General features: G+C 42.6%; 1 protein-coding gene across 1 annotated transcript in view; it reads left to right on the top strand.

The window, feature by feature from the left end:
* The window catches only part of bop1 (BOP1 ribosomal biogenesis factor), a 244,855-nt gene that overhangs the window by 182,872 nt on the left and 46,715 nt on the right, over window positions 1–15,268 (top strand). Inside the window, exon 8 of the mRNA XM_063042520.1 lies at window positions 6,773–6,874. Coding sequence (XP_062898590.1) covers window positions 6,773–6,874 — 102 coding nt within the window. The remainder of the gene's footprint in view (window positions 1–6,772; window positions 6,875–15,268) is intronic.

Below are 15,268 nucleotides of genomic sequence, written 5' to 3'. Positions count from 1 at the left end.
GGTTGGAGGGGGGGTTTACCCGTGATGGACTGGGCTGTATCCACTGGCATTTGTAGGATTTTTCATTCAAGGGCATTGGTGCTTCCATTCCAGGCTGAGATGTGGCCAGTCAATATACTCTCCACCACTCATCTGCCTATCACCTTTCTCTGGTGCCCCTCCTCCTTCCCGGTCTCCCATGGTTCACTGTCCTCTCTTTTCCAATTCCTCCTTCAGCCCTTTTCCTCTTCCACCTAACACTCTGCAGCTACTTCCTTCTTCTACCTTCCCCCAACTCACCTACCCTGCCACCCTCCCTCTCTCCTATCACTGCCAGCTTGTACTCCTTCTCCTCCTCTTACCTTTTCTGGCATCTCTCCCCTTTTTCTTTCCAGTCCTGATGAAGGGTCCCGACCCTTCGTTCCCTTCCATGGATGCTGACTGAGCTGCTGAGTTCCAGCGTTTGTGTCTCTTCCTTTGCTACTTAGTTCTGATAGTTTATCTTCAATTTATTGCCAAGCACGTACCTGTTGACTAATTGACTGATGGAAATAATTTTCCCAATTGACTATTTTAGAATGTTTGCTTGCTCTGACTTCTTCTGTCAGATCAGTGATTTTCATTGTGTACTGTCCCTGTGAATTAACTCACTCACTGTTTTCATTTTATGCCTGACACTTGGGGTGAATTAGTGCATTCAACTGTTGCAGTGCAGATGTCTGTCACTAGAGGCTGTTGGAGAGCTTTGAAAGTACAAGGTGACATCCTCAGCTTTGGTAACGTTAGTAAGCTCATTTTTTCTCAGCTCAACATGCAGAGGTTTTCCTCTATTGCGTTTGCTCCTGACTTCCCGTCCAAAACTGCCATCACATTAATCTTCCATTCTCACTATCAGTCTTCTTCTCTCATGTTACTAACTGGGAGTTAAATGTCTCTCCATAATTATACTGTAGTTGAGGTGGGATTGTGATCGTGCCTACTCACTATCTCTCTACAACAATGGCCTTCCACCCAAGTAACTAGCCTCCTCTGTTCCCTCCCGATCTTTCCGTCAGTGCTGGGGCTTGAACTTCATATGCTAGTGCCATCGTCAATTAATTGGACTCACTCATTCCTCAATCTGGTGTACAAGGAGGACAGCATGGCACCTATCACCACGCCGTTCTGAAGTCTGAACAAAGAAATGCCATTTTCATACAGAATTGGATAGGAGTTATGGATATTGACCATTTGGTATCTTCATTCACAATACCGGTGATAAAAGTCAATAGACACTACAAGCTAACAACAGAAGATACTTGAAAGTCAAAGTTTCAGAGTACATTTATTATCAATGTATACAGTATACAACCCTGAGACTTGTCTTCTTGTAGACAGCTACAAAACAAAGAAACAATATACAACCCCTGTAAAGAAAAACCCCACACAATAAACTCATCAAATACCTAAAAAAAAGAACAAATTGTGCAAACAACAAAAAATGAGCAAATAACACACAGGACATTGAACATCAAACTGCAGGGTCCTCGAAAGTGGCTGCATTCCACAGTCATAGACTATTTGCAAGATGGCGCCAGCTCACAGAACCACTAAATACTTTGAAATTAGTGCGGTAATTGTCCCTTAGTTGGTATGTGTGCCCTGAATTCCTTCTGATATATTATCTTGTTCCTGTATGCAAAAGGCTCTGGTTCCCTGCTGTGCAAAGGGAAGCTATGCCCTTCAAAGACCTGTCATGCCTGGACGTTATCTTAACCTTTAATCAGAGTTCACAGTTCAATCCTGATGCTGTCTGTATCACGATCCCCATGTGAACCATGTGGGTTTCCTTCAGGTGCTCCGGTTTCCTATCATTCAAAGATTTATGGGTTAGTAGGGTATAGGTCACTGTGAATTGTGCTTTGATTAGGCTAAAGTTGAATAGGTGGGTTCCTGGGTAGAGCGGCTTGTTGGGCCAGGATGGCCTCCTGTTCCACGCTGTATCTCTAAATAAAATAAATAAAAATAAAAATGACGACGCTTTATGTTGTCAGAACATTGAGACTGAAGGTTGAGATAAAGGAGTGTTGCTGATCCTGTTCAAAGAGGTAGGTTTTAAATATAGGGAGAGAGGCGTAGCCGCTGGGTGGTGAGTATGTAAGGAAGGCAAGATATGGACATGTGCTGGGTTTGGGGAGGCTTGTGCGGCTGCAGAAGACTCCACAGGGAAAAAGAAGCAATGCTGTTCAGGAATTTCAACAGGTAGATGAGAATTTCAGATGTAAGGCTGTGGGGGACCTTGTAGCTGTGGAGGTCAGTGAGGAATAGACATGGGTCCTGGTTCAAGCTCTGGCAACACACACAAAATGCTGGAGGAACTCAGCACGTCAGGTAGCATCTATGGAAAAGAGTAAATGGTCAGTGTTTCAGGCCGAGGCCCTTCGTCAGGGCCCGGATGTCCTGATGAAGGGTCTTGACCCGAAATGTTGACTGTACTCTCTTCCGTAGATGCTGCCTGGCCTGCTGAATCCCTCTAGCATTTTGTGTGTGTGACATAATTTTAAGGTGATTTTAGGAAAATATAGGGGGAATATCAGAGGTAGGTTTTTATACGCAGCATAAGTGTGTAACCGATTGCCAGGGGTGGTGGTAGAGGCAGATACATTAGAGACATTTAAAATAACCCTTAGATAGGCAATTGGATGAAAGAAAAGAAATGTGGGAGGGAAGTTTCCATAGCAAGACCAGGGATGAGGGACCAGAGCTGCTGGGATTGTTCTCCACAGAGCAGAGAAGTCACAGGGTACAAGGTGGCGACTATATTGGTGTTTGAGACTGAGCAAGACAGGAAGGAAGCAAGCTGCTAAATGGAATTAAGTGTCCCCTCGATCTCTGCTCAGTGGAAAGCAATCCTGAAAGATGAGAAACAGCTCCAGGAAGAAGAAGAAGAAGAAGAAGAAGGGTTGGTAACTAGAGGACATGAATTTGAAGTGACTTAAGGTAAAGCAAACAAGAAGATTTCTGTTTATTGTGACAACACAGCAAATTCTCCAGATCAGGAAAACAGAGCTTGAACTAGTGATGGTATTTGATTCAGTACTAACTTTCTGAAAGGAAATGGGTTTGTACATCAATAGGGAAAACATTTCTCGGAATTTGAGCAGGAGGGGGAAGGGCGAGGATGCAGAACTAATTAAAAATGGTACCAGCACAAGTGGGATGTGCTGAGTGGCATTTTGTGTCAGTCAGTTCTCAGGCACCGATTGTGGCTAGGCAGTCACAGGGTACAAGGTGGCAACTATGTTGGTGTTTGATACTGAGCAAGACAGCGAGGAGGAAAGCTGCTTATCACAGGGAGAGAAAGACAAGTAGGTAGAGCTGAGTCCACAGCCAGATCTTATGGTGCAGCGGGCTCAACGAGCCTCGTGGCCAGCTGCTGCTCCTGCTCCTAGATCTTACGTTCTTCTCAGCAGATTGGCAGATGGGAAGGAAAATGACAGAATTGAACTAAATTAACAAAAGTAAGACACTGGGAAGACAAGACAAAATTGCTGGAAATCGCCCAGAGAATATAGAAGATTGACTCTATTCTCTAGAATATAGAAAATTGAGGGAGATTTGATAGAGGTATACAAAAATATGAGGGGTATAGATAGGGTAAATGCAAACAGGCATTTTGCACTGAGGTTGGATAGGACTACAACCAGAGTTCATGGGTTAAGGGTGAAAGGTGAAATGTTTAAGGGGAACTTCTTCACTCAGAGGGTGGTGAGAGTGTGGAATGAGCTGCCAGCACAACTGGTGGATGCGAGTTAGATTTCAACAGTTTAAAAAAAAATTTGGATAGGTACATGGATGCAAGGGATATAGAAGACTGTGGTGCATGTGCAGGTCGATGAGACTAGGCAAACTAATGTTTTGGCACAGACTAGATGGGCTGAAGGGCCTGCTTCTGTGCTGTAGACACCATGTAGAGGAACACTCGAAGTGTCTGTCCATGTATTACTGAAGGTAATGTAGTCAAAGAGCATGGGGTACCTTCCCGTTTTAACCGAGGTACAGAATGTACAAGTGGTGAAGGTGGTCTAGAGTTGATAGCCTCAGCTAGAGTAAGGATCGTGGTACTGGTTGTCATAGGAACAATGACAGCACCAGAAGGTCTGGAAAGGTGTTCCTGGCGTGTACAGTCATAGCCGAGATTGGTAAATCTCCACTTGGCCCCCCTTTCTCCAAAGTCAAGTGTGTAAAGATTTGAAGGCCCAGATGAGTTGGAAAGGGAAGGACTTCAAGAGGTCAAGGGCTAAGAACAAATTTAAGTTAATAGTTAGAAATATTTGGAATGTGTGGCGACACTTACTGTGTGTTGGTTGTTAACGCAAATGGCAATTTTCACTGTATGTTTTGATGTGCATGTGATGAATAAATGTAAATCTATTCTATCTCTGAAAATGATTAGAAGGGAGGAGAAATCTTGTCACATAAAGAGAGGTGAAAGTCTGGAAATGATGGTGTAGACAGAAGATTCCATCACATTAGTAATGTAGTAGGGACAACCGTGGATGCTGTGTCGTGGCTGTGTAGATGCGCAAGCCTGGGCAGGCTTTCCTTCTCCACGCAGCTGATGAATCCAAAGGAACGGCAGAGACCGATCCAGTTTGGCACCAGCAGCATCACTGGAGTTGCCAGTCAGCATTGAACTCAGCATAGGACTGCCTTAGGGATTCCAGTTCCGGATTTTTCCCTTGGAGTTTACTCCTGAAGCTTTCCCCATGAGTGGGTATAGCTGCAAGGCAGTGGAGGTTTGACATCAGTTTTCCTTCTAAATGAACTGCCAACATCGGCTGATGAGCCCCATCTGCCCAAAGCAACTGTTTTTAAGGTTCCAATAATCTGCCTTTGTCCCTTCTCCTGTCAGTAGAAATGGTACTGCCGGGTTTAATAGCTCAGCCACACGTGAAGGCCAGAAGCTGGACTTGGTCGTCCAGGCTATTTGAGACGCATGCCATTGAGAGCATTTAATAGGTATAGGGTGCTTGTCCCCATTACCCTGCTGGCTATGACAACCTCGAGGAACCATTAAAAATATAACTGAGTATGCAAAAGCTTTCAGCACTGCAGACCAGGAGCAGAGTGGGTTAGGCTACAAAGCTTCTCTTTGAATGTCTGAAATTTCTGAGCATATAACAGTTCTGAATTTAAAGAGTTACTCCAACATTTTTTTAATAGTCTCTTAACTTGGGCTGAAGTTCAAAATTTCAATCCAAAGAATTTACACTGAATTCCTCTGAACATACTTCATCCCTATGCTTGTAGTCTGCTCTTTCAAAAATGCTCAGGTTAGCCAGGAGATGGTGAAATGTGTCTAACCATCGGTCCCTGGGGACAGACGAAATGTCTTGAGGCAGGCGACCTTTGAAAAGAATTATTTCTGTCAGTGCTTAAAAGAGTAAAGGATGTCAGTCCTGGCAATGGATATTTCCAACTCCTTCACCCGGTCCCTTTTGTGTGTGTGTGTGTGTGTGTGTGTGTGTGTGCACATTTTGAGGAAGGTATAGGCTGACTAAAAATATTCCCAATTCTGCTTGTTTGATGCTCCCACCAACCTTGCAGATAAATCTCATTCAATCCCACTTGGGCTCTCCACCCTCTGAGAACTGGATTATAGAGTCGTTTGAACATGAAGGCAGAATACAGGGTTAATGACAGGATTTTTCTTGGTGTGGAGGAACGGAGGGATCTTGAGCTCCACATCCATAGATCCCTCAAAGTTGCTGCGCAAGGTGATAAGGTCTTTAAGAAGGTGTGGCTGAAATAAATCTTATGGAAATGTTTGTTTGATGATGAACTTCAATAAAAAAATAAATTACAAAAAAAAGGTGTGTGATGTGTTGGCCGTCATTGGCCAGGGAACTGACCAATGTGAGTTTAGATCACACTGGGGATATTGTGTTCAGTTTTGGTCACCTCATTATAGGAAGGATGTGGAAGCTTCAGAGAGGGTTCAGAGGAGATTCACCAGGGTGCTGCCTGGTTTAGAGAGCATCTCTTATGAGGACAGGTTGAGTGAGCTAGGGCTTTTCCCTTTGGAGCAAAGGAGGATGAGATGTGACTTGATAGAGGTGTATAAGATGATAAGGGGCATAACTCGAATAGACAGCCAGAAACGTTTTCCCAGGGCAGAAATGGCTCATTTTCAAAGTTCGTATTTCAAAATTTTAAGGTGATTGGAAAGTATAGGGGAGATGTCAGAGGTAGGCTGCTAACACAGAGTGGGGGTACGTGGAATGTGCTGCCAGGATGATGGTAGAGGCAAGTATGTTAGACACATTTAAGAGACTCTTAGATGGGAACATGGATGAAAGAAAAATGGAGGGAGGGGTTAGATTGATCTGAGAGTAGGCTAAAAGGTTGGGAAACTCTGTGGATAAAGGGCCTGTACTGTAAAAAAAAACGTTGTTATGGGTGTATCGGATCAAAAGGCCTGTTTCTGCACTAAACCACTCTATGATTTCCATTTTCTGTCTTCATTCCTTCTCAAGCTCATTCTATTCTCCCTCACTTTCCACGCATGTCAAATAAAATCCTTTCCAGCTAATTCCACCTGCACCTTTCTCTCGTGACCCCGTTTCTTCTCTTAATAACCCTGATTTGAGCATGTGTTCATCAGCTCTTGGTGGTAAATGAAAGGCTTTGGTGAGTGTATATCCATACTTGCTCGTGTTTATGCTCTAAATTCTAAACTGAAGCATGTCATCAAGAAAATACCTTTTGAATAGTTTTGTACTAACACCACTGGTGCTTTCTCTTTGTGTAGCCCTCCATTGATTTCTTTACCCATGAGACGATGATTCACCCTGTGACCAACCATCCAGCTCACAAACGCAGCTTCATTCCGTCACTCATCGAGAAGGAGAAGGTAAGATCCAGCAATTTCATTATTTTTTCTTTTTTGCAGTCGAGGAGCAACTTTTATGTGATTCCTCCTGTTCTGTCCTTCCCTATTTCCTGAAAGAGCTGTGGGGGAGGGGGGTGGAATGCACAAGGCTTCTGCACTGCCATTGTTCCAAGCACAAAGTGCTGGAGGTTCTCCGCAGCTCAGACAGCATTTATGGAGAGGAATAAACAGTCAACGTTTCAAGCTGAGAATGGTCTCGGCCTGAAATGTTGACCATTTATTCCGTTCCATAGATGCTGTCTGGCCTGCTGAGTTCCTGCATCATTTTGTGTGTGTTGCTCAGGGTTTCCAGCATCAGCAGAATCTTGTGTTTATGGACATCAAAACAGGCCCTGCTCCTCCTTCACACACACCCAGTACTCCAATCCCAGGGCTGTCTTTCTCCTGCATCCAGCCTCCTGTGGACTTGCGGGTTCGCAGATTTTGGGCCTTTGACTTCGGGCGTTTGACTTCACAGACTCAGAGCTCCGACCATCAGGCCTCAAGTTCCGGGTTTCTGATCGACCAGGGAGAATGACAGGTTTCATTCCATTAACGTTGCAAGTAAACATGCTTGCTTTCTACAAACGTACAAACTAGGAGCACAGCTCAGCTTTAGCTTTCAAAGACTGAGTATATAAGACCATAAGACGGAGCAGAATTAGACCTTTCAGCCCATCAGATCTGTCCACCATTCCATCATGGCTGCTTTATTATCCCTCTCATCCCCATTCTCCTGCCTTCTCCCTGTAACTTTTTAACAACCTGACTAATCAAGAACCATTCAACCTTTGTTATAAATACAGCCAGTGACCTGGACTCCACAGCCATCTGTGGCAATGAATTCCACAGATTCATCACCCTCTGGCTAAAGAAATTCCTCCTCATCTCTGGGTCTGCTCTAAATGGATGCCCCCTTATTCTGAGGCTGTGCCCTCTGGTCCTAGACCCTCCCACTATAGGAAGCAACCTCTCCACGTCCACTCTATCTCGGCCTTTCAGTATTGGATAGGTTTCAGTGAGATCCCCAGAGCTAACAAACACTCCTCACGCATCAACTTTTTCATTCCCAGAATTATCTGCACAGGTTCAGTGAAAAACATATTTGTAGCAGCATCATGGGCGCATAACATCAGATGAGCAATATTCACAAGAAAAAACATAAATTAAAAATAAATTATATCAAATTATCTGAGAAGGAACACAATTATAGAGCATGAATTAAACATAAATTCTACACGATTTTTACTTTTAAAAAAAAAAGAACCCAATTAGAACAAAACATGCCCATTTGTTGCAAAGTGGTCTCAGCGTTGCTGAACTGTGGAGTTGTGCTTGTTGGTTCAAGAAGCAAATGTTTGCAGTTAGCTCTTCTTGAACCTGGTGGTGTGGAAATTCAGGCTTCTGTGACCTCGTGCCCGATGGGAACTGCAAGATGGCATAGCCCGGATGGTGGGATCTTTGATGATAAATGTTGCCCCTTGAGGCTGTGCCTCCTGTAGATACTCCCGATGGTGGGGAGGGATGTATTAGACCTGTGGTGTTTTGGACATCGTCCACTACTCTCTGCAGTTTTTACGCTCCTGTACATTTGGATTTCCTGGCTTTTTTCCCATTGTTTTGAAATTATTAGTTCTGTAATATAGCAATACACACCCATTACTGGTCCTCATTTATGTGAGCTTTTAGAATCTCTGGGCCAAAAGCATGGTGCGATAGCCATCTGTAGATGCCCAGCTGCTGTATGCTTTACTAGTTGTACGGAAAACCACAGTTGACATCAGCTGATTCTCAAATGACTTCATGCAGCTTAGCACACTGCCAGTTGTATGCTGACCAGCCATTTCACACCAGAGTTAAAACTCTGCAGTGTGCACTGAACTAAATCAATCACATTGACGTAAAGACAGTAACTCAGGTCATGGTCATTCAAGATTGTTTAATGTTTACAAGTGTAAAGCAGAATCAAGCAGTGATGCAGCTCGTTAGGATACTCAAGCAACACACACAAAAAATGCTGGTGAACGCAGCAGGCCAGGCAGCATCTATAGGAAGAGGTCGTGATGAAGGGTCTCGGCCCGAAACATCGACTGTACCTCTTCCTATAGATGCTGCCTGGCCTGCTGCATTCACCAGCATTTTTTTGTGTGTGTTGCTTGAAATTCCAGCATCTGCAGATTTCCTCATGTTTGCATTGTTAGGATACTCTCTACTGTGCATCTGTAGAATGATGTGAGTATAGATGTGCTTAGTCCAGCTTCCTTCAGCCTCCTCAGAAAGTAGAGCCATTGGTGAGCTCGCTTGACTGTGTATGATGTGTTCTGGGACCATGAGAGGTTGTGTGTGATGTGCACTCCCAGGAGTTTGAAACTGCTTGCAGTTTCCGCTGCTGTGCCGCTGGTGTAAAGAGGGGTATGAGTGGGACAAGTTCTCCTGAAGTTGATAATGGTCTCCTGTGTCTTGATGACATTTAAGAAAGAGGCTTACGGTTTTTCAAGATGGCGGCACAGTGAAAGGTCTGCTTTGCTGAGCTCAGCACCGCAACACTGATAATTTCGCATATAAACCTACCTGTTTCAACTTTTTTTAAATGCCCAAGATTTAATAACATGAACATCGATGAGTATTTTTGAGCTGTTCCAACACCATGCCATCGAAAAGTACTAAACAGACGACCAAGACAGACTGCACAGAGCGCTCTCCCAGGGCTGGGGAGCCAGCCATTCCTAGCTCTGCTAACACGCTGGACCCTGCTTTTCATCAAGTAATTCAGGAAGTTACAGAGATCGTATCCAAAATGATGGACGAGAAGCTGGCTTCACTCTCTCTAATACTCCAAAACCACACATTGGAGCTTAAAAATCTTATACATATAATACAAGAACGACCGAGCCCGAGGACTGATTCTCCGCAGTTGAGATTGCAGCTGATCAAGCACAAAGTCGCATCCGGGCGCTGGAAAAGTTCAAAGCCTGTCTGACCATATCGATGATGTTGAGAATAGAGGCAGGAGGAAGAACATACGGATCATCAGTCTACCTGAAGGTACAGAAGGCAGCCAACCAGCGAAGTTTTCTGAGGGCTGGCTGCCTAATTTCCTTGATTTGGAAACCAAGGCTGGACGCATTAAAGTGGAAAGAGCTCATCGTACACTGGCTTCAAAGCCGGGCCCAGACCAACGCCCACGACCCGTCCTTGTGTGGTTCCATAATTTCGGTGATAAGCAAAGAGTGATGGAGGATTCGAGGCGTTGTGGAACTGATACCCAGGCTTTAATATTTGAGGGATCCAGGCTTGTATTTTTTCAAGATTTCTCGGCAGCTGTTGTTCAGAAGCGCAAAGGATTTGACCAGGTGAAGAAGCGGTTGAGAGAATTCGGAATCCAGTACTTTAGGCTATACCCAGCGGCACTGAGGATCACCTACAATGGGACCACCAAGATATTTGATTCTCCTGACAAAGCTAAAACACTTGTGCACGTGTTGGGCTAAAGAATGTATATATTGTGTAGCCCTGGTCATGGACGATAACATGCTTGATGGTCACTTTATTTCACCTTTTCATTACTCGACGGCAAGATATCTTATAGGATGGGTAACGTTTGTTTTGATTTATGCAGTTTCATTATTTGTTTAAATTAGCGGTGCTGCTCCAGACTGAAGGAGCTTAAACATGACGGTAACAATCCGGTGGATTGATAAATTATGCCCTGTTTTCATTTTTGACTATGATAAATGTCATATTGACAGCGGGGCAGAATATGGGGTGTTAGAAGGTTCAGATATCCCCATTAAGTGTGGGATGAGACCTCTTGTTCAGCGCTGTTGCCGCTTCGGTTTTTTTGTGTGTGTTCTTTTTTGTTCACTTATTGCTGCTCAGCTGATCTTAAATCGGGTTTCTTCTCCTCCGTAGTTAAATGATTGTTATAAAGGGTTATGACCAGTAGTATATTAAAATCGTACACTTGGAACATTAAGGGGAGTCATTCACCAATCAAGAGAAAGAAAGTTCTACTAAACCTGAAAAAGGAGAGGGTAGACATAGCCTTATTTCAGGAGACACATTTAAATGATAAAGAACATTTAAAACTGCAACAGAGTGGATTTGATCAAGTCTATTTTTCATCCTTTAATACCAGGAGTTGGGGGGGGTGGCCATTTTAGTTTGGAAGGACTTACCTTTTAAGTTATTAGACTGCATTAAGGTTAAACATGGGAGATTTGTGATTGTTAAGGCTTCAATATATGGAGAGGAATATGGTATTCTTAATGTTTACTGCCCTCCAGCTCATCCTCTCAAATTCCTAATAGATGCTTTTTTCCAAAATTACAAGCTTTTCAATACAAAACATTATTGTAGGTGGGGGTTTTAATTGTCTCATGGACCCATTGATGGACAGAGTGCCTAGTGGTCCCCCATTGCTCTCCTCACAGTCTAATCATGGGCTTATGTGGAGAACTAGGACTTGTGGATGTCTGGAGGTTGTTATATTCCTCAGACAAAGACTTCACATTTTTTTCTAATCCACACAAGTGTTACACCAGAATTGATTTTTTTCTAACCCTCAAAATGCTCCTAGATTTAGTTGTATCCTGCACAATTGGAAATATCGCTATTTCTGACCATGCAGCAGTATATTTAAATATTAAGCCCAAAGAAAATTCAGCAGGATCTAGACATTGGAAGCTGAACCCTTTTATTCTAAAAGATAATAAGTTTATAGACTACTTCTGAATTCAAAACTTTCCTATCTATTAATTCCAAATCAGCTAGTAGTCCATCGATGCTCTGGGAAACCGCTAAGGCCTGTGCAAGGGGATTCATTATCTCCTACTCTGCTCGTAAGAAGCGACAAGCTGCGGAACAGCAGCGCCTAGCGGAAGCAAGGCTTGTGACAGCTGAAAAGGATTATATTAATAAACCTTCTGCAGCCAAGTTACAGAAGATCACAGCCCTACGCTGTACACTAAACTCTTCATTTACACAAGCAGCCGAAAGAAAATTGACATTTGCTGATCAACGATTGTTTGAACATGGTGAAAAACCAAGTAGGTATTTAGCTTATTTAGCTAGAAAGAAAAATGCCTCTCAGACTATTGCTTCAATTAGGGATGTCACAGGAGCCCTCTTAGTAATTCTAAAATGATTAATGTTGTGTTTAAGAATTTTTATTCTAAATTGTATCAATCTGAGCAATGTAGTGATGGACAATCTAAGAAGGAGTCCTTTTTCAGTAATTTAGATCTCCCAGGCATTTCTTTTGAACAAGAGTCCCTCCTCAATGCTCCGTTATCTATACATGAGATACAGGAAGCTGTAAGACAGCTACAAAGTGGAAAGGCCCCTGGTCCTGATGGACTCACTAATGAATTCTATAAAGAGTTCACAGGGTTATTATCAGAGCCTATGCTAAACATGTTCAATCATGCATTTAATTGTGGTCTTCTCTCACCATCATTGAGAGAAGCTAATATCTCCCTAATTCTTAAGAAAGGAAAGTGCCCTGAAGACTGTGCCTCCTACAGGCCTATTTCATTGTTAAATGTTGACTTTAAAATCTTATCTAAAGCCTTAGCGTTGCGATTAGAAACTATATTACCTTTAATCATAAAAGAGGATCAAATGGGTTTTGTAAAAGGCCGTAGATCATCTAACAATATCAGAAGATTACTTAATGTGATTCAGACATGTCAGCAACAGGCAGTGGACAGCTTGATGGTTTCCTTAGATGTGTCGAATGTGCCTTTGATCGTGTCGAATGGCCGTACCTTTTTTACACTTTAGAACGATTTTGGGCAATAATTTTATTAAGTGGGTGAAGGTTCTTTACAATGACCCTCTGGCTGTGATTCTTACTAATGGTATTAGGTCGGATAATTTTAGTATTCTGAGGGGCAGCCAACAGGGCTGTCCTTTATCACCACTATTTTTCACACTAGTGATCGAGCCATTGGCTGAGGCTATTCAGCGAGACCCCAAAATATCTGCTTCAGGACTAAAAGGACTAAAGTCACATACAATTACATTGTATGTGGATGATGTTCTAATTTTCTTATCAAACGCTGCTATGTCAGTGCACCACCTTGTACAATGCATTAATTCATTTAGTGCCTTTCAGGTTATAAAATCACCTTTACTAAATCAGAGACTATGCCTCGGGGGAATCTGCAGCAGGTACCTGACACTCGGGGTGTTTTCCCCTTTAAATGGTCACAGACAGGTTTTGTTTATCACAGCCACGTTTGATCAATTGTTCAAAGCTAACTTTACACAGTTATTTGACAAAATCAAACAGGATCTTGAACGATGGAGCGCTCTTCCCGTTTCTTGGCTTGGCCAAATATCCTTGCTCAAAATGAACATTCTTCCTCGTCTGCGCTACCCAATACGAATGATTCCAGTCATTTTCACCCAGCAAACACTTCAAAAAAATAAATGGCTGGTTTGGTTCTTTCATTTGGAACAAAAAAAGACCCTGTATTAAAATGTCTAAGTTACAGCTTCCCAGTTGTCTAGGGGGTCTGGATTTTCCAGACATCATAAAATATCAATTAAGTTCTTTTTTATCTTATATGGTTGACTGGGTTTGCAGGGATCCCTCCTCAATTTGGCTGGACATTGAAGCCTCGCAAACAAAATGCCCTCTTATTAATTTGCTTTTCCTCTATAAGATGAAATTAGTTAAGGAATATTGTCACAATCCAATAATAATTAACACAATCAAGGCTTGGAGGACGGTGCGACAATTGAGGGCAACACAGCGAAAATATCACCCTTCACTCCAATAACCGGCAGTCCAGATTTTCAGCCTGGCATAATGGATCCTGGATTTAAACTTTGGATTTCTAAGGGTATTTTCCATCTAGAAGACTTGTTTGTGAAGGAATGATGATGTCTTTTAGTCAAATAGTACAGAAATTCAACATACCCAGCAAGGATCTTTTTTGTTTCTTTCAGATAGGAGGTTATATACAGAAAAAACCATCATTGTTAACTGATTTCTATAGTTCTGACATAGAAAAGAGGGTGTTTTGTTCTAAGGGTGAAGTCTCCATCAGTACTTTTTACAGCATCCTGAGGGAATGTTCTTGTGGAGAGGTTGAGCAGCTGGGAAGGGTCTGGGAGCGAAAGCTGGGAGTAGAAATTACAGCTGAAACATGGAAAAACATTTGTGATAATGCAAAGAAAATTTCAGTTTGTAATAGAACTAAAGCATTGCAACTCAAAATTTTGCATAGAGCCCATCTGACTCCAGATCGTCTCTCGAAATTTAAGATGGGGGTTTCTCTAATGTGTTCTAAATGTAAAGGAAATATTGGAACTCTCACCCATTGTTTTTGGACTTGTCCCAAACTTCAGGCATACTGGAGGGATATTTTGGGTAAAATGGAAAAGATTCTGAAGGTGGAGCTTGATCTGGACCCAGTATCTTTTCTCTTAGGCCTACCCAGTGGTTGTATTATTAATGCACATCAGAAAAAACTTCTTAACATCCTGACTTTTTGTACGAGGAAGAACATTTTACTTTGTTGGATGTCCAATAAGGCCCCTGGACTTTCTGGTTGGCGTAAATTAATCATGGAATATATTCCTTTGGACTTTTTAACATGTATGGTACACTCAAAAACAAATAGTTTTCATAAAACATGGCAACCTTTTCTACAATATGTAGATGTAAACCTGTCTGCTATACTAATAAGGGCTTTTGTATAGGATGTGGTGGTGATGTCTGTACTTTGATGGAAGTGTTTTGATAGCTGATATCTGTGAGGGGAAGAAATGTAAATGTACCTGGAAATTGAAAGTTCTGTTATGCTGAGCAAAAAAAAATATAAAAAAGAAAGAAGCTTACATGGCAGTGTTTAGATCAGGATTTTAGTTACAGTAAAATGATGTCCTTGTCTTCTTGTTCATCCTTGGCCTCTCTGAGTTATCTGGTGAAAATATCAGTGGAGATTTGAGAAGATCCCTTTCTGATCTACTGAATAGTTAAAGCTTTAGCTTCGACTCAGGATGCAAGTTGTTCTGCCAAGAGTGCAGTTATTTTCAATCTCGATTTGCTCTGAAGACATTCAGCATTGTGGAACTGAAGATCAGGTCAGAAACCTGATCAGAAAAGGGCCAGTAATATCATGAAGGATCCCACCCACCCTACTCATGGACTGTTTGTCCCACTCCCGTCAGGAAGGAGGTTACATAGCATCCACGCCAGGGCCACCAGCTCAGAAACAGTGACTTTCCCCAAGCAGTAAGGCTGATTCACCCACTAACTCTACCACTGCTTATTATAACAGGGAGCCTGTCCTCTGTCTAAGTGAGGGATGGGGTATGCAATGGTTACTCAGTGGCCATATTATTAGGTATAAGACCATAAGA

Source organism: Mobula hypostoma, chromosome 3 (assembly GCF_963921235.1).
Source record: "Mobula hypostoma chromosome 3, sMobHyp1.1, whole genome shotgun sequence".
Lineage (NCBI taxonomy): Eukaryota > Metazoa > Chordata > Chondrichthyes > Myliobatiformes > Myliobatidae > Mobula > Mobula hypostoma.
This window is presented reverse-complemented; position numbering and strand designations above follow the sequence as displayed.